Source organism: Cnephaeus nilssonii (assembly GCF_951640355.1).
Source record: "Cnephaeus nilssonii genome assembly, chromosome: 16".
NCBI classification, from domain to species: Eukaryota; Metazoa; Chordata; class Mammalia; order Chiroptera; family Vespertilionidae; genus Cnephaeus; species Cnephaeus nilssonii.
Window position 1 is genome coordinate 54,002,053 of NC_137087.1, and position 17,865 is coordinate 54,019,917.

Consider the following 17,865-nt stretch of genomic DNA (forward strand, 5'->3'; position numbering starts at 1 on the left):
TTGTGAGGTAGGGATACTCAGACAGTCAGAATGGGTGCTGACCTTGGGCCTGGAGCAGGGTCCCGGATGAGCCGTGCTGGCTACTAGTTGTCCATTGTGGGGAGGTCTGTGGTCTGTGCCATCTCCGGAGGGCCGGGGCAGCAGGGAAGGGAAGGCAGCACCCACTTCACTGAAGCCTTTCCATGTTTGAACAGTCACAAAGGCTGCATCCCTGCATCCCTCACGGCGTCAGTCCAGGATTTATTGCTGGATTGGGTTTGGGGTGTGGGAGGAAGAGAGACCTCACTATAGAATCACGGTCTTTGCCCTGAGCAATTGGACGAAGGAAGTGCCATTTACCGAGATGATAAATACTGGTGAAGGAGCAGATTTGGGAGAGAAACGTCAAGATTTTAGTTTTGGACGTGTTAAGTTTGAGATGATCATTAGACACCCAAGTGGAAATGTCATGAAGGTAGTTTGACTTCACGTCTGGAATTTAAGAGAGATTGTGGGTCTGGAGATACACAGTTCAGAGTGATCCGTGCATAATTCTACATTCTTTCCCCACAAGATCTGTCTCTCTGCAGCCTGTCACTAACGCCTGAAGTTACAGCATTAGAAATTCATTTATGCTGTTTGGATTATTAAACTACACATCACCCGTGGAAAAGGTGGCATATTAAATCTTTATGAAAACCCACTGTGATGTGAATCATTTTGTGACATCCTTTTCGAGACAGCCGAGGTCTGCCTGCCGTGGGGACATTCCCATGCTGATGGATGGCAGAGGTGCAGGGGTCATGCAGAGAGGTTGCCTCAGAAGGCTTCCCATGACATGTTTATAAAAAGGGAGTCCTGGGTCCGGCCTGTGTTGCTCAGTGGTTGAGCGTCTACCTATGAACCTGGACATCACAGTTGGATTCCCCGTCAGGGCATATTGCCCAGCTTGCAGGCTGAATCTCCAGTAGGGGGCGTGCAGGAGGCAGCCAGTCAATGATTCTCTGTCATCATTGATGTTTCTCTCTCTCTCTCCCTCTCGCTTCCTCTCTGAATAAATGAAAATACATATTTTTTAAGAAAGGGAGTCTCAGATGGCTTTAAATGTAGATTTCAATGTTCGATTTTTAATGAATGGCGAAGGCTTTGTGTTTATAAAGTGTTCTTTATATTCATTTGTGTTTTAAATTAATATTCAGTTTGTAAATTTACATTTCAAATCATTTGTCATCGAATGCAGAAAGCTACAAATTAAGACATTCAATCTTCCTTTAAACTTTTAAGTTCTGTTCATAAAACTTCTATTTATAAGCTTATGAGAGTAAAAGACAATCTGTAGAGTTTGGCTATAGACTATTTCTTCTAATAATCTCTGGAAGTTACAGAAATGTGGTAGCAACAAAGATGTAAGAATATTGACTGCTATTTTCTTTTGTGTAGACAAATGAGTCATTTTAGATTACAGACTAAGATTTAAAAAAATTTCTATAATTCTGTTTTGTGTATTAAATAATATTTAGTTTAGTTTAAATAAATTAGTTATTTGTAATAGTTTCCAATAACTTATACAACTTACCGTTTGGAGGTTATAGTTCTGAAATGGGTTTCACTGCGCCAAAGTCAGGGTGTTGTCAGGGCTACCCCGTCCCCTCCCCACCCCCCTCGCCCCTCCCCAAGACTTGGAAAGAACCTGCACCCGGGACTCTCCCAGCTGCTAGAGCTGCAGCCCACCACTCTCCAGGCCTCCTTTCCCCTTCCTGCCTCTTCAAAACGTGCCGCACAGTGTCCTGCATCAGCAGCCGTAGCTTTTTCTTCTTCTGTGGTCACATCTCCCTCTCTTTGTAGGACACCTGTGTTTACTTAGATAATCTAGCAGAAACTGCCAAGCTCAAGATCCTTAATTTAATCACATCTGCAAAGCCCCTTTGCCAGATAAGGTAACATCCCCAGGTTTCAGAGATTAGGACCCAGCTATCTTTGGGGGCCAGTACTCAGCTCTCCACAGCCTTGCTCTGAAATATTTTGCTGTAGTGAAGATTTCATAAAGATATTACTGATTTCAATATATCCCTAACTCTCTTGAGAATTTTACATGCCGGTAATCCCTATCAAACTCTGTCAAGAAATACCCTGGTAGTATTTGACTGCATCTGACTCTGTGCTTTCAGATGGTAACAGTTTTTAACTTTCTATTTAGAAAGAATTTCAAATTTATAGAAAAATTTCAAGAATAACAATAGCAAAGAATATTCAAATGTCCTTTAACCAGTTCACCTGTTATTAATATTTTACCCTATTTGCTTACTATTCCTGACTTACATGATTTAAAATAAACCATATTTCCTTTTTAAGAAAATAACATACAACAGTGTGGTGACTGCAGGGGGTAGCTGGGGGAGGGAGGTGGAGGAGGATATAGTGGGTATAGATGGTGATGGATGGAGACTTGACTTGGTGTGGCGAACACACAATACAATGTACAGATGATACGTTGTAGAATTGTGCGTTGAAACCTATATAATTTTGTTAACCAGTGTCACCCCAATACATCCAATGAAAAGGAAAAAAAGAAAACAAAACTTGTACCAATAGATATATTAGTTATATATAATGTCCATCTGCTCTCATTTATCTTCAGTTAAAGTAGAGGTTGGCAAATGTTTCTGTAAAGGGCCATATAGTAAATATTTTTGGCTGTGTGGATTGTATGATCTCTGTTGCAGCTACTCAACTCTGCTGGTGTAGTGCAAAAGCAGCCATAGACAGTTCTTCAATGAATGAGCATACTGTGTTCTAATGAAATTTTATCTAGAATAACACAGGAGTTTGCCTGGAGTTTGCTCATGGGCTATTGTTTGCCACCCCAAGTTAAATGAGTTCTAAGTGATTCAGATTGTAGTTAAAAAGGTTTTTTTGTTTTGTTTTTTTAATACGTGTGTTCCTTTAATTTCTTCTATTGCCATAGAATGGGTCAGAGACTTTTCATTCAAAAATAATAAATTTTTAAATATCTGAATTAAAGGATTGTGTCATTATCAAAGAGATCTAGGGTGTACTTAGTTACAGTATTTAAGTTATCCTGGCCTAATTAAAATAAGTTTGTTATACATAATGTTTTTCCTGTTTGAGATAATAAGCCCTCCCTACTGATTACAATTTTGGTTATTCTTAATGCTAAGAAAAAAATGTAATTTTTATTTTTATATTAGTTTAGTAGTTTATACTTTGTAAATGCTTTCATCTCCACTGTCTTTAAAAAAACTAAATATTTATAATCACCCTTAGGGGATAGATTGTTATTTCTGTTTTATCGATGAAGATTTGATGATGGGAGATATAAGCAGACTTGCTCAGTCACATTTGTAGTAAGTGATAGAACTAGTATTATTTCAGTGATTCTTTCAGATTTTGTGATATTTATTTGAACCTATGTAAGTCTGATTGAGTATGATTTGGCTCCCCGTAGGCATTACATTTCATGTTAGAATTTTCCCCATAAGTTATAGTTCAGATTATTTATTATGTACATTTATAAATATGATGAGCATTGAATTACTAATTCTCTTCATCCATATATCCCGGTTTTCTAATCTAAGTTCTTTGTTTAACGCATTGTGTTGTTTGATTTTTTTTAAATAGGTCCTGATTGTTCTTTGAATGTTCCTTCCACCGAGTCTTACTGGATTCTGCCAAATGTCAAACCCTTCAGTCCTTCCGTAGGTCGGGCTTCCCATAAAGCAGTCTTACACGGGAAGTTTATGTGGGTGATTGGTGGATATAGTTTTAACTACAGTTCTTATCAAATGGTCCTGAAGTAAGTATGTTTTCCAGATTTTCACAGTCTATTATTTAAGCTGATTTTTTTTTTTTGGTAATAGGACTATACTAAATGCCTATTTTATTGCTGTCAAAATTTATGAATATTTTTGTGATAGTATCTACTTGTTACATGGAACTTGATTTGAGAATCTATGAATTCAGTATATCCATCATTAAATATTTGTCATTATACATATAGGTTTGTTTTGTATAGATATTTCATTACCTCTCTAGAGTGTTTTTAATAAATTCTGAGTAAGAAAATATTAATTAAAGAAAGGTGAGGCCAGGCCTGTATCAGACATTATGAATCCTGCCACATAATATTGCTTTCAGAATGAAGTGTAATTGCTTATATAAAAATACTTTCATTCTGACCTGTAAATTAATTTCCCTGAACTTTTTAACTTTGAAATGATTTTACAAGCTTTTGTTGGGAGAGAGTGCCAGTATTGTAAAACAGATCATTCATTTGCTGATGTCTCCATGGAGATTATCCTTTGCATGATTGGATGATGCTGGGACCACATGGATGGCAGCTTACCTGATTTCTTTTCAGCTGGTGATTGTACTTTATGAACATTCAATAACAGAACAAAAGAGCAAAAAGAAGAATAATTTGATTATCAATGTTGTTTTCAGGAGTGATACTCATAATATGTAACAACTGGTGCAACTTGGGCATCAACCAATCAGAACTGACCCTGGACAATATACCATAATGGTGTGTACCCAATAGGTTGCCGGATGCAGCAGAGAAATACACCGGATACCCAGTAAAACTTGAATTTCAGATAAACAATGAATAATTTTTCAGTATAAGTAGGCCCTTGCAATATTCTTTTTTGACTTTGTCCCAAATATTGTATGAGTTCTACCTATACTAAAAAGTTATTTGTTGTTTATATAAAATTCAGATTTAATTGGGCATCCTGAATTGTATTTGGTAGCCCTACCCACTAACAATATTAGTCCTATTAATATTGGGTATTTTAAAATTCTACTGCTTATAAGAGGAGATTGCTTTAAAACTATGATTGAATATGACTCGAATTAAAGTATAAAATAGTTTCTGTAGGGAGGGAGAAAGTTTTAGGTACATATTTAAGTAGACAATTAAAATTCTATAACACAATATAAAATGGATAAAATATAGTAGAAAGAATTGAAAGGGAGTTGGTGGGATTAAAATGAATTGCTAAGATAGGAAAAGAACCTGAAGAAATGAGTTTTAAATGTGGAAACTAAAAGGAAATTAACTATGATTAATGAAAATGAAAAGCCTGTGAAAATAAAGTAAAATGGTTTTTGCATTTTTAATGAGCTGTAAGAAAGAACAAAGAAGAATGCAAAAGACTAATATGGTCCACAAAGCCCAAGATATTTACTATCTGGCCCTTTATGGTAACGTGGTGAAAAGCAGTGTGTTGGGTGCAGATGCTGGTAGTAGGTAGATGTAGCTGAGGGAGTCTGTGAAAATTATGTTCTGATTGATTCTGTTCCCTCATTTGTCTCATTCACACGCATCTTCTAATGCCAGCATAGGAAAGAAGTTAACCATAATGCTGAAAAGTTGTTGGTAACCTTCCCTTTTTAAAAGTGTGTGAAGAGCTTGTTTGTTTTCCCTGATAAGTTGGAGGAAGAAAGAGAAGAGATGATAATTGATAGTGAGCTTCTTAAACAAGGTCCTAGTCAGTTCTTGGCTGGGTACTTCCCTCTGTATGTTTTGTCAAATTGAAGAGATGTGAGGGTAGAGTATGATGGTGACAACTGAATTGGAATTCATTTAGATAAGCATTTGAGAGTCACAGCTTGGAACTTCTATTTTCATATGTATATTTTTAGAGCAGAAGAATAAAGATTAATTTTCATTTTATCTAGTAATCCAGTAGTACCTTCTTTTTACAGAAGCTTCTATCTTACTAGATTCATGTTACACAATCTCAAATGATCAGTAAACAAGATACGTTTGTGTGTAGGCAATAGGTACTCCTTGGTTAACTTATATAATGCTGAGCTAGATGCATGTAAAAGAATAAAATTGAATACATAAAGCAAATGGCTATTTTTAAAATGGAGAGAATTTTCATCTATTTCCAAAGGAAAAAGCTGGCTTTTTTTTGCTTCTATGACATTTATTATTATTGTTATCATTTTATTGAATTTATTGGGGTTACATTGGTCAATAAAATTATATAGGTTTCAAGTGTACAAACCTATAACACATCATCTGCACATGGCATTGTGTGCTCATCATCCAAAGTCTGGTCTCCTTCCGTCACCATTTATAATCTCCCTCTTTACCTGCCTCCACCCCCTTCCCTCTGGTACTCACCATTAGCTGGCTGTCTGTTCCATGAGGTTTTTTTTTGGTTTAATCCCTTCACCTATTTCACCCACCTCACCAATCCCTCTCCCTTCTGAGAGCTGCCAGTCTGTTCTCTGTCTTATTTTTTTTTTAACTTAAAAATGCAGACCAGCTCACTATTGTTTAGGTTAAGCAATTGGCTGAAATTATTAAAGCAATTGAACCCATTCATTCTAGTAATAAATAGTCAAGTTAATGTATACTATACATTTAGGTGATTGAGTCCTAATTTAAGGTAGATGTAATTTGAATGTCTTTATGAAAAATATTGAATATGGTACATGAAATTATGAGCTTGTTAGTTCTAATTGTTTTGAATTTAATGAAAACTTGAATACAGATGAAGAAAACATATGCAGATTTAAAAAACCAAACAGGAATCTTAGATTATGAAGTTATTTCTTTTCTTGGTTCTAGTTATAATTTAGAAAACAGTATATGGAATGTGGGAACTCTGTCCAGGGGACCGCTCCAGAGGTATGGACACTCTCTTGCTTTGTATCAGGTAAGGATCTTGCTTTTTAAATTAAAAAAAAATATTTTTGAGTTCACTTTGGTGGGAAAAATACTAAATCTCAGATTTATTTCAAACACCTAATGAGAATAATAGATCATATGGATCACAATAACTTGAGATGTCACAGACTCATGCACTATTTTAGTAAAAAAAAAAATAAAATAGATTTTTTTAGTATGATTCGCCATTGAACAAGAGAAGAAACAAAGATTGAGTTTTTGTCCTTGGCTTGATTCCTAGCCATCAGGTCAGTCACTTTTCTCTTTCATTGTGGTAAAATTCAAATTTACCTTTCTAACCATTTTTCATGGGAGTTCAGTGGCATTAAGTAGGTACATTCAAATTGTTGTGCAGCCATCACCACTATTATCTCCAGACTTTTTTTTTGTCTTAAAGCTGAAACCTTATACCAAGGGTCCTCAAACTTTTTAAACAGGGGGCCAGTTCACTGTCCCTCAGACCATTGGAGGGCCGGACTATAGTTTAAAAAAAACTATGAACAAATTCCTATGCACACTGCACATATCTTATTTTGAAGTAAAAAAACAAAACAGCAAAAACATCTGCATGTGGCCCGCGGGCCGTAGTTTGAGGATGCCTGCCTTATACCCATTAAACAATTCCCCTCCTCCTCCAGACCCTGATTACCATCATTCCACTTGCTGTCTGTGAATTGGACTGCTCTGGGGACTTCACATACGTGGACTCATATAGCATTTGTTCTTTAATGACTGGCTTATTTCACCTAGGACTGAGGTCGGCAAACTGCGGCTCGCGAGCCACATGCGGCTCTTTGGCCCCTTGAATGTGGCTCTTCCACAAAATACCACGGCCTGGGCGAGTCTATTTTGAAGAAGTGGCGTTAGAAGAAGTTTAAGTTTAAAAAATTTGGCTCTCAAAAGAAATTTCAATCGTTGTACTGTTGGTATTTGGCTCTGTTGACTAATGAGTTTGCCGACCACTGACCTAAGATAATGTTCCCAAGGTTTATCCATATTGTAGCATGTGTCAGAATTTCATTCTTTTTAAAGCCCGAGTAATAATCCCTTGTATGTACATACCACATTTTGTTTATTTACCTGTCGATAAACAACTGGCTTGCTTTTACCTTTTTGGCTATCGTGAATAATGCTGCTATGAATATAGGTGTACAAATATCTGGCTCCTGTCCCTGCTTTCAATTTTTGGGATAGAAATTGCTGGATTATATGATAATTCTATTTTTATTTTTTGAGTAATTTCCATATTGTTTTCTGCAGCTGCTGCACCATTTTACATTCCCACAAGCACCACACTAGGGTTTCAGTTCCTCAATGTCCTTGTCTACACTTGTTAGTTTTTGGAACAGTTTTATTGAGATATAATTGACATACCATATAATTCACTGATTCTGAATGGGTGTAATTGAATGGTTTTCAGTGTATTCAGAGTTGTGCAAACATCTCTTGCAGATTTGTGCCAAATTGCAGACTTGTGCAATCAAGTTTAGAACTTTCTTATCACTTCACAAAGAAACCCTGTGTCCTTTACCTATCACCCCAAATCTCCTCATCCTTCCAGCCTTAAGCAATCATGAATCTACTTCCTATCTGTGTTGATTTGTCTACTCTGGACAGTTCATATAAATGAGATTGTGTACTATGTGGCTTATGACTTGCATATTGTAGCATGTGTCAGTACTTCATTTTTATCTCTAAATAATCCTATTGTATGGACATATACTACATTTTATTTATCATTTCATCAATATGTGGACATTTGGGTTATTTTCACCTTTTAGCTCTTATGGAACAATGCTGCTATGAACATTTATGTATACGTTTTTGTGAGGACACATGCTTTCATTTCTCTTGAGTATATATTTAGTATTGGGATTGTTGATCCAATGGTAACTCTATATTTAGTTTTTGGATAAACTGCCATGGTTTTCCAAACTGGCTATACCATTTTACATTCCCTCCATCCAGGTATGGAAGTTCTAATTTCTACGGATCCTCACCAGCTCTCATTAGTAGCTGTCTTTTTTATTATAGCCATCCTATTGAGTGAGAAGTGATATCTCATTGTGCTTTAATTGCATTCCCTGTTGATGAATGATGTTGAGCATCATTTCTTATGCTTACTGTCTGTCTGTATTTTCTTTGGAGAAATGTCTATTCAAGTCCTTTGCCCATTATTAAATTGGGTTATTTGTCTTTTTATTATTGAGATGTAAAGGGTTCTTTATGTATTCTAGATACAAGTCCCTTATGATTTGCAAATATTTTCTCCCATTCTGTGAGCTTTCACTGTCTTGATGGTGTCGTTTGAAGCACAAAGGTTTTTTTTTTTTTAATTTTGATGAAATCCAATTTATCTTTTTCCCCTTTTGTTGTTGGTGATTATGGTGTCATACCTAAAAATCTAAGATCGTGAAAATTTACTCCATGTTTTCTTTTAAGAGTTTTATGGTTTTGCTCTTACATTTAGATCTTTGATTAATTTTGAGTTAAATTTTGTATATGGTGTGCAGTAAGGGTTCAAGTTCATTCTTTTGCATGTCACTATTCAGAATTCTCTTAGCACATTTGTTGAAGAGACTATTTCTCCATGGACTGGCTTGGCACTCTTGTCAAATATCAGTTGGCTATATATGTTTGGTATCTCTGGACTCTCAGTTCCATTGATTTATATGTCTGTCTTTATGCCCGCAGCACACCGTCTTGATTACTTTTGCTTTGTAGTAAGTTTTTACATAGAGAAGTGTGAGCCCTCCAATTTTATTTAATTTTTTTTCACGATTGTTGGGGTATTCTGGGTGCCTTGTAATTTCATGTGAATTTTGGAATCAACTTGTCAATTTCTACAAAGAAGTCACCTGGAATTCTGATAAAAATTGCATTGAATCAGAATGGAGAGCATTGAATACAGTTTGGAGAGTATTCCCTTCTTAACAATAAGTCTTTTGACCCATGAACATGGGATGCCTTTTCATTTATTTAGAAATTAAAAGATTGCTTTCAACAAGGTTTTGTTGCTTCCAGAGTAAGTTTGGAATTTCTTTTGTTATATTTATTCCCAAGTATTTTATTTTTTGATGCTTTTGTAAATGGAATTGTTTTACTTAACTTTTATTTCTAGATTGTTCACTGCAAGTGTATAAAAATATAATTGATTTTTGCCCATTGATCTTGTATTCTGCAATGTGGTTGAACTCATTTATTAGCTCTAATTGTTTTTTTGGGGGGGGATGATTTCTTAGTATTGTCTATATATAAGTTCATATCTTCTATGAATAACATTTTACTTCTTTTTCAATCTGGGTGTCTTAATTCAGTTTTGTTTGTTTTTTTCCAATTTGCTCAGGCTAACACCTCGAGTACAGTGTGGAATATAAGTGGGAAAAGTGGGCGTCTTTGTCTTGTTCCTGACCTTAGTGGGAAAGTGTCTGCTCTTTCATCATTCAGTATAATATTAGCTGTGTGTTTTTCTTAGATGATCTTTATTAGGTTGAAGAAATCCCTTTCTATTCCTCGGTTGTTGAAATAGTAATGATTTGTATTATTTATGCATCATTCATTTTAGTCCTATGTGATTAAAGTTCTTTGTATAATTTATAAGTGCTATAAAGCATCTGCCCATGGCCATGGGAAATGGTAATAAAAATGTACTCCACGCAATACACACATGTGGTGTACCTTTCTCTGAACTGTGCTTGATGAAAGCAGTGAATGATCCAGAACAGCACGGAGTAGTGTATATCGATGGCAACATTCCAGTGTGACAGCTAGCGACTCAGCAACTAGGAAAATTAAAAATATGGTTAATTGCCTGGTTGGTATAACTCAGAGGTTGAGCATTGACCCATGAACCAGGAGGTCAGGGTTTAATTCCAGGTCAGGGCACATGCCCGGGTTGTGGGCTCCATCCCCAGAGTGGGTCGTGGAGGAGGTAACTGATCAATGATTCTCTCTCATCACTGATATTTCTATCTCTCTCTCCCTCTCCCTTCCTCTCTGGGGAAAAAAAGGTTAATTGACTATATAATATAATTGTTTTAAATATCTTTTTGAAAACATGGATTTCCCCCCCTTTCTTGTGAGTAAAAGCATTATTTTTCATTAGTCATGTGTTCCCATTTGACTTTTTACAAATAAGAACTATGCCTTATGCATGTTGTGAGTGATTGCTAAAACTGTGTTTAAATTTAGCCTTCATTCTAATTTAATGTATGTATATTGCTAAGAAATAACGGGTTTGTTTATTAATACTTGTTTTTTAATTTACAGGAAAACATCTTTATGTATGGAGGCAGAATTGAAACCAATGAAGGCAATGTCACAGATGAGTTATGGATTTTTAACATTCACAGTCAGTCCTGGAGCACGAAAACTCCCACTGTTCTTGGGCACGGGCAGCAGTACGCTGTGGAGGGGCACTCGGCACATATTATGGAGCTGGATAGTAGAGATGTTGTCATGATCATAATATTTGGATATTCTGCAATATATGGTTATACAAGCAGCGTACAGGAATACCATATCTGTGAGTTACTTTGCATGCGTATTTATAAACTCTTTCTTGATTGTGCACATTTTTATCTTTAAAATCTTCATTTGAACTTAGTCAAAATGGTTAGTTATTTGAAATAAGAATTATAAGCCAAGAATTAATACTTGTTAATATAATTTTTTTGGTTTTGTGTTAGATTTTGTCCTTTAATACTTAAGTTTATCTTCTTAGGTAAATGTGGGGAAATGTCACAGAAGTTACATTTTCTAAGAACTGAGAATATTTTTAAACATGTGAAATTCCAATAGGTGGTGCTGCATCTTTGGTTTTACTTGTGGACTAGGAGCTAAAACTAACCCAGTCTTTTTGCTATGCATTTCATGATTTAAAAAAATATATATTTTTATTGACTTCAGAGAAGAAGGGAGAAGGAGAGAGAGGAACATCAGCAGTGAGACAGATTCATTGATCTGCTAGCTGCCTCTTGCATGCCCCACACTGGGGATTGAGCCTGTAACCTGGGCATGTGCCCTGATCGGGAATTGAACCGTGACCTCCTGGTTCATAGGTCGATGCTCAACCATTGAGTCATGCCGGCTGGGCAGGATTTTTTATTTTTCAGGGTTCTGTTCCTAGGCTTACTGCAGTGTTTCTCTGTATGTATTAGTCTTTTAGAGGAAGCTCTTGAGAGTCTGTCGGCTTCTATGAAAGATTATTATCTGGTGCATGAAGGTGTCGGGGGCAATCTGCATGTGACTGCACGATATTCTTAAATACTCTTCTTCGTTTTCTGGCACTTTATTTTATTTAAATTCTTTATGAAATTTTCAAACAGTTGTAAGTTTAAAAAAAGTTTGTCTACAAATATATGCACCCTATAGTCACTACTTAGATTCAAGAACATACTCCATATCTGGCCTTGACCAGTATTTTGAACTCAAGGTTTTGCTTTTTTTGTGTAACTGTACAGGGTGATCTGTTTCTCCTCTATGTCGCCAGTACAGCTGGGCTGAAAGTGGGATATGCATCCTCCTTCCTCTTGTCATTTACACTCTATTCCCACGCCTTCCTCCTTTGAATCACTCAGCTTTGAATCCTATGTCATTAGACTATACCACCTGTTTCTTCGCCGTCTTGTCTTCTGTTGCTCCTTAGGTCACTGTTTTATTCCTTGAAGGAAATAGCATCTGGCTCACTGTCACTCCATCCCATATACATTAACCAAATATCTCTATGATTTCAGTATCCACTGAAATAATTCTTCCAATACTTGGCTTCTCAATTTTTTGATCTCTCTCCCAAAGATCTTGTTTTCCATCCTACTTGAATCAGTCTTGCCCATTGTCCTACCTGCAATGAATTCCACAATTCACATTTCAGATATCTTACTCCAGTGCCTCCAGCTTACTCCTGCTAGCCCCCACACTGGGAATTCTTCAACCGTCCAGAGCATGTAGTTCACTAGCCTCCTTTCAGGTGTTCACTCTCTCTCCCTCTCTCTGTCCATACTTACCTCTACACTTACCAGGCTTCATGTTCATAATCACCAGTCTCTCTTCCAACTCTTCGTAATGACTCTTTCATACATTTTTCTCTCTCTTCAAACTTCCAACATGTCCTTCATCATAACTCTCAGCTGATGAACTTACTCACTGTTTTACTGAGAAAACAGAAGCAGTCTAAAGAGAATTCCTACTGAAGGGAACATTTTGGAGTGCAATGGTTATAAAGTAATGGTGCATCGAATAAACCTGCTTACATGCATTATTGTTGTAACAAACTCCTGAGAGCACGGAAGCTAGTGTGGCTGTCATTCTACTTTTTCAGATGAGCCCAAGAGTTGTTTCAGCAAGAGTTAAGTTACAAGAGACATCTGTAATACTTTCAACAATGAAGATAAATTTAAAAAAGAGTTAAGTTATAAATGGTCTACTAGTATATAGAAAGATTTTGTTTGATTTTATTTTAATTTTATGATAATGTTCATGGAGTGTTGTAGGTATTATTTCCATATTTTGTAACTTATTGAAATTTTCTTTGTGGCTTAATTTTCATAAATACTGTGTAGACACTTGAAAAGAAGGCAAATGTTATAATTTTAAGGTATGGTATCTGAGATACATATATATATATATTCTACTTTATTCATTTGCTTCTTAGTTCTTCTATTTTTTTGTATTGGATCTATCATGCTGTGAAAATTAAAGTCTACATATGTTAGTGTATTTTTGCCTATTTCTCCTTATATATTCTGGAATTTATTCTTTATGAAAGTTGCTTTTATGAATATTCATGACTTTCATTTTTGCATTAATGTTATAAAGTGCTTTGTTTATTTAATGTTTTGTGACCGGATTTCTATCTTGTCTGATATTAATATTATGGCTCTAGGTTATTTGGGGTGGGACTGTCATTCTTTTCTTGATATGCTTTTGCCCATCTATTGTTAACCTTTCAGAATCACTTTGTTTTAAATACATCTCTTGTGTACAACAAAAGTTAGATTTTGCTTTGTGATCCCATCTGTTTTTGTACATTTTCTGTACATGTTTTATATTTTTAATAGTCACTCTGTCGTCTTTTTTAAAAAATTATATGTCTTCTCATGTCCAGAGGAGGCCCATTTTTTTGAGGAAATGAGTAATTTTGCGATCTGCCACTATTAGGCTCCTTCCGGATTCCTTGTTTCTCATCTTCCTTCTGCATTCTTGGGGCTTCCTCCTTCTGGCTCTTGGTTTTACTTGCTTTTTGCGCTTGATTTGGAGTTTGTGGGTTTTTTAATTCTTAGTTTATCTGGAAATTTAATTTTCTTTTTCATTCATGTTTTCCTTGTTTTATTGTCTTCCCAATAGGGAAATTCAGAATTTAGCTATCACCATGCTTGTATTTGAACCACAGGTTTTGACTTTTGAAGTGTTAAAGCAAATATTTAACTAAGTTTAAAGTCAACCAATATTTTTACTCTTTGATCAAGCCCCAATATACAGGACACTGTTTCTACTGCCTTAATCCATCCTATTTTGTTTCAAACACATTTGACATTATCAGTATTTTATACTAGGGATCAACAGTCTGTTCTATAGAGGGCAAGATAGTAAATATTTTAGACTTTGTGACCCATGCGGTCTTTGTCACAACTAATCAACTCTGCTGTGGTAGCAAGAAAGCCAACACTGACAGTCCATCAACAGATGGGCATGGCTTTGTTCCCGATTTTGCCCTCATGTCTTAGTTCTTCTAGTCCCGCTCTAGAGAGAGTGTGTGCGCTACTGGGGCCTAGCAGTCCTGGTCCAGATTAATTTAACATTTTGGCAAGTGGTTTTCTTTGGACCTCGGATTTACAGTGAATTCGTGCTCCAAGATCTATGACCAAAAATTCCCAGGAAAAATGAGATTTTTTTCTTTACATACAGCCAAATACACATTTTCTGTCTGCTTCTGCAGAGCAGATTAAAAAATAACTCACTTTTTCATTGAGGATATAATCCTTCAGGGATCCTGACTTTGTATAGAAGTTCTCTGATCCAGTACCCACACGGGCTTACCTTCAGTACTGGCCATTGAAACCAAATCCCTAGGCTGCCTGAATGGTACATACCTTCCTTACCCGCATTTCCACTGAATACGGTTTCTGGCCCTCAGAATATATTTTCCTCTTTCTATACTAATCTTTTTTGCAGGATAGTCTCATTCAGCCATGAGACATGGTGGCAGTTATGCTTTCCAGGGATGCCTAAGAAGGCACAGCAGATGAATTCTAATTTTCTATGAACGGTAAATATTGATAAATTCACTGACTGGTAGGTTTTGTTTTCCTTTTTTTTAAAAAAAATATTTTTATTGATTTCAGAGAGGAAGGGAGAAATAGAAACATGAATGATGAGAGAATCATTGGTCTGTTGCCTCTTGCACGCCCCCTACTGGAGGTCGAGCCCACAACCCAGGCATGTGCCCTTGATCAGAATTGAACGTGGGACCCTTCAGTCCCCAGGCCTACGCTCCATATCCACTGAGCCAAACCGACTAGGGCTAGGTTTTTGTTTTCATTTGGAATAATTTGATTACAGAGCATCAATTGTAGTTTTGGTAAATTTTCAACTACTTCTGTAGAGTTCCTTTTGGCTTATTCTATAACCAAAATACTATTTTAAAATAAATTTATCAACAGGGTATTTTTGGTTTGATTTTTGTCTTATTAATGGCATTGTCAGGCACACTTATGAATGTAGTCTAAGATGGAAATGGGGAGAGTACATGATTTATTTATGAGTTTTATAAGAATAATAGGTGAATTAAGGGTGGAATTTAAATTCTGTGATTTATTTAAGTACAAAGTAAAAGTCATCAATTTTTCTGTAAAATTATATTTTAATAATAAAATGAACTTATTATGTTATTTACTCTTAATGCAGTTTGAATTCACTGCTTGTTGTTGAAAGTATGTGGTGTCAAAATAATCTGTAATTAATTTCAGTTTGAAGAGTTCTTGCATAGAAAAGTAAATAGAACGATGGGGAACTATAGTTTAAAGCTGCCAGAATAATTAAGTTGTATATACCGCACACAAGTGCTACTTCAGGGAATAATACTATATTAAGTAGGGCTGCTTTGAACATAAATAATAGGATAATTTATCATCTTAGTTATAAGTAAAGACTTATCTCTACAGAGACAGTTTAAAACATTCCCCCCCTGTTTATAGTGGGATTACTATACTGCCATGTAAGTTTAAGCTGTTTTTTTCCTGACTGATTTTAATGGCTTCAACTACCCAAATGTAGGTTGGATTTGCTTTGAGAATCCTTACATGTTTAAAGCTTCTAGAAAACTGAGAATGTTTTGTTTAATTAAAGAAGGGACTCTCTTTTCTAGCACTGTGGTGAAGGTAACAGGAAAGAAAGCTGAAATTATAATAGAGCAATTCATGAAAACAGGGCATTTTACTAGATAAAAATTTATCCTGAATTATACTCTAAGGACATTGATCTCACCATTATGTAGAGATTTTTAAGAGACAAAAATTTCCCAGTTAACATATTCCAAAATGACCACTTACTAAATTTTGAATAATAGTGAAAATAATTGTGAAGTATTTCTGGTTCAGTGCTTACTATCCTGAATCTTCTTTGAGATTTTTGTAATAATATGATTTAAAACCAAGGAACCATCTAGTTAGCTTCAGTTATCTTAGTTTGAGTCTTATCCATTAACATAACAAAATTTAAGACACTAGAGAATATTTTTAGCTGTTGAGTTGAAAGTTTATGCGTCTTATCATTGCTGGTTTGAGTTTTAGAGGATCTTTTGAGCTCAGAAGTACCTCCATATATTGTAGCTATAGGATCACCCTTCTGGTTCCACTTGGTTCCAGACATATGCAATAATGACATCAGCGAGTAATGCATCAGGTCTTATTCCTTGTCTTTGCGGAACTTATTTCTAGTAGGGTGATACAGCCAATAAGTAGTAAATATAATACAGATGTGCATGCTGTATGATGTGTTAGAAGATAGTAAATTTTTATAAAAATAGAGCAAAGCAGAGGGGATTGAGAATACCAAGGTGGCTGGGAAGGCCAGCAGGATAAGCCTCAATGAGAAGATGAATTTTGATCAAAGAATTGCAGGAAGTGGAGAAGTTTGCTACATAGATAATCTGAGGGGAAGGGGAGTGTTCCCTAGAAGTAGGAACAGCTAGTGTAAAGGCAAGAACATTCAGAGCGTGTTCAGGGCACAGCGAGGAGTCTGGAGGAGAGAATAACAATTAACAGATGAGGTCAGAGAAGTAATAAAGGAGCAAAATCATAGGGTTTTTGCACAGCCTTTGTTTCTTACTCGGAGGAAATGGAGAGAGGTTGCAAGCTTTTGGGCAGAGCAACAACATAATTTTTAAATGAACCATTCTGGCCTGTTTGAAAATAGCGTCTGTGGAGGAAAGAACAGAAACGCAGAGGCAGTCAGATTACTGTTAGCCTGAGCAGTGATGATGGGCTTAGACCAGGGTGGTAGTATTGGAGTGAGGAGAATCAGTCCATTGTTTTAGATGTTTTTAGAGTAAAATGAATAGTATTTGCTGAGGGTTTGGATGTAGAGTCTGAGATAAAAGAGAGGAGTCAAGGATGATTCCAGGGTTTTTGGCCTGAGCAACTAGAAAGATGTTGTTGCCATCGACTGACATGTTGAAGATCCTGAAGCAGGTTTGAGGCGAAGGATGATTCAAGGTCAGGATTTCAGTTTGGACATTTATATGTGTGATATCCATTAGACATTACAGTGAAAATGTCAAGTAGATGTGTGGGTCTGGAGTTCTTCTAGAGAGAGATCTGGGCTGGAGATGTAAATGTGGGAGTTTTGGGGATAGAGATAGATAGCATTTAAAGCCATGCGACTGGATCAGATCACTAAGGAAATGGGTGCAGATAAAAAGAAAGAGCGACTGAGCCCCAGGGTGTTCCAATGGTAAGAGGTAGGGGAGAAGAAGAAAAGGAGCAAGAAAGGGTGCAGTGAACTGGATGCCAAATGAAGAAAGACTTTAAACAGAAGAGTCGTCATCTCTGTTCAATGCTGCTCCGCCAGTGGGTGAAGTAAGATGATCACCGAGGATTGACCTTGGATGTGGGACTGTGCAGGTCATGGTGATCTGCACAAGAACAGTCTTTGTGTAGTGGTTGGGTAAAAGCCCAGTTGGATTG

The 17,865-nt window shown here is 36.2% G+C and overlaps 1 protein-coding gene across 4 annotated transcripts in view; it reads left to right on the forward strand.

Annotated features, from left to right (window-relative positions):
- The window catches only part of ATRNL1 (attractin like 1), a 454,562-nt gene that overhangs the window by 37,135 nt on the left and 399,562 nt on the right, over positions 1 to 17,865 (forward strand). For all 4 annotated transcript variants that reach the window (XR_013814745.1, XM_079793604.1, XM_079793602.1 and 1 more), the window contains exons 6-8: positions 3,619 to 3,793; positions 6,584 to 6,671; positions 10,952 to 11,207. Coding sequence is in view for 3 of the 4 variants with exons in the window: in XM_079793604.1 (XP_079649730.1) it covers positions 3,619 to 3,793; positions 6,584 to 6,671; positions 10,952 to 11,207 (519 nt within the window). In the remaining variant the exon portion in view is untranslated. The remainder of the gene's footprint in view (positions 1 to 3,618; positions 3,794 to 6,583; positions 6,672 to 10,951; positions 11,208 to 17,865) is intronic.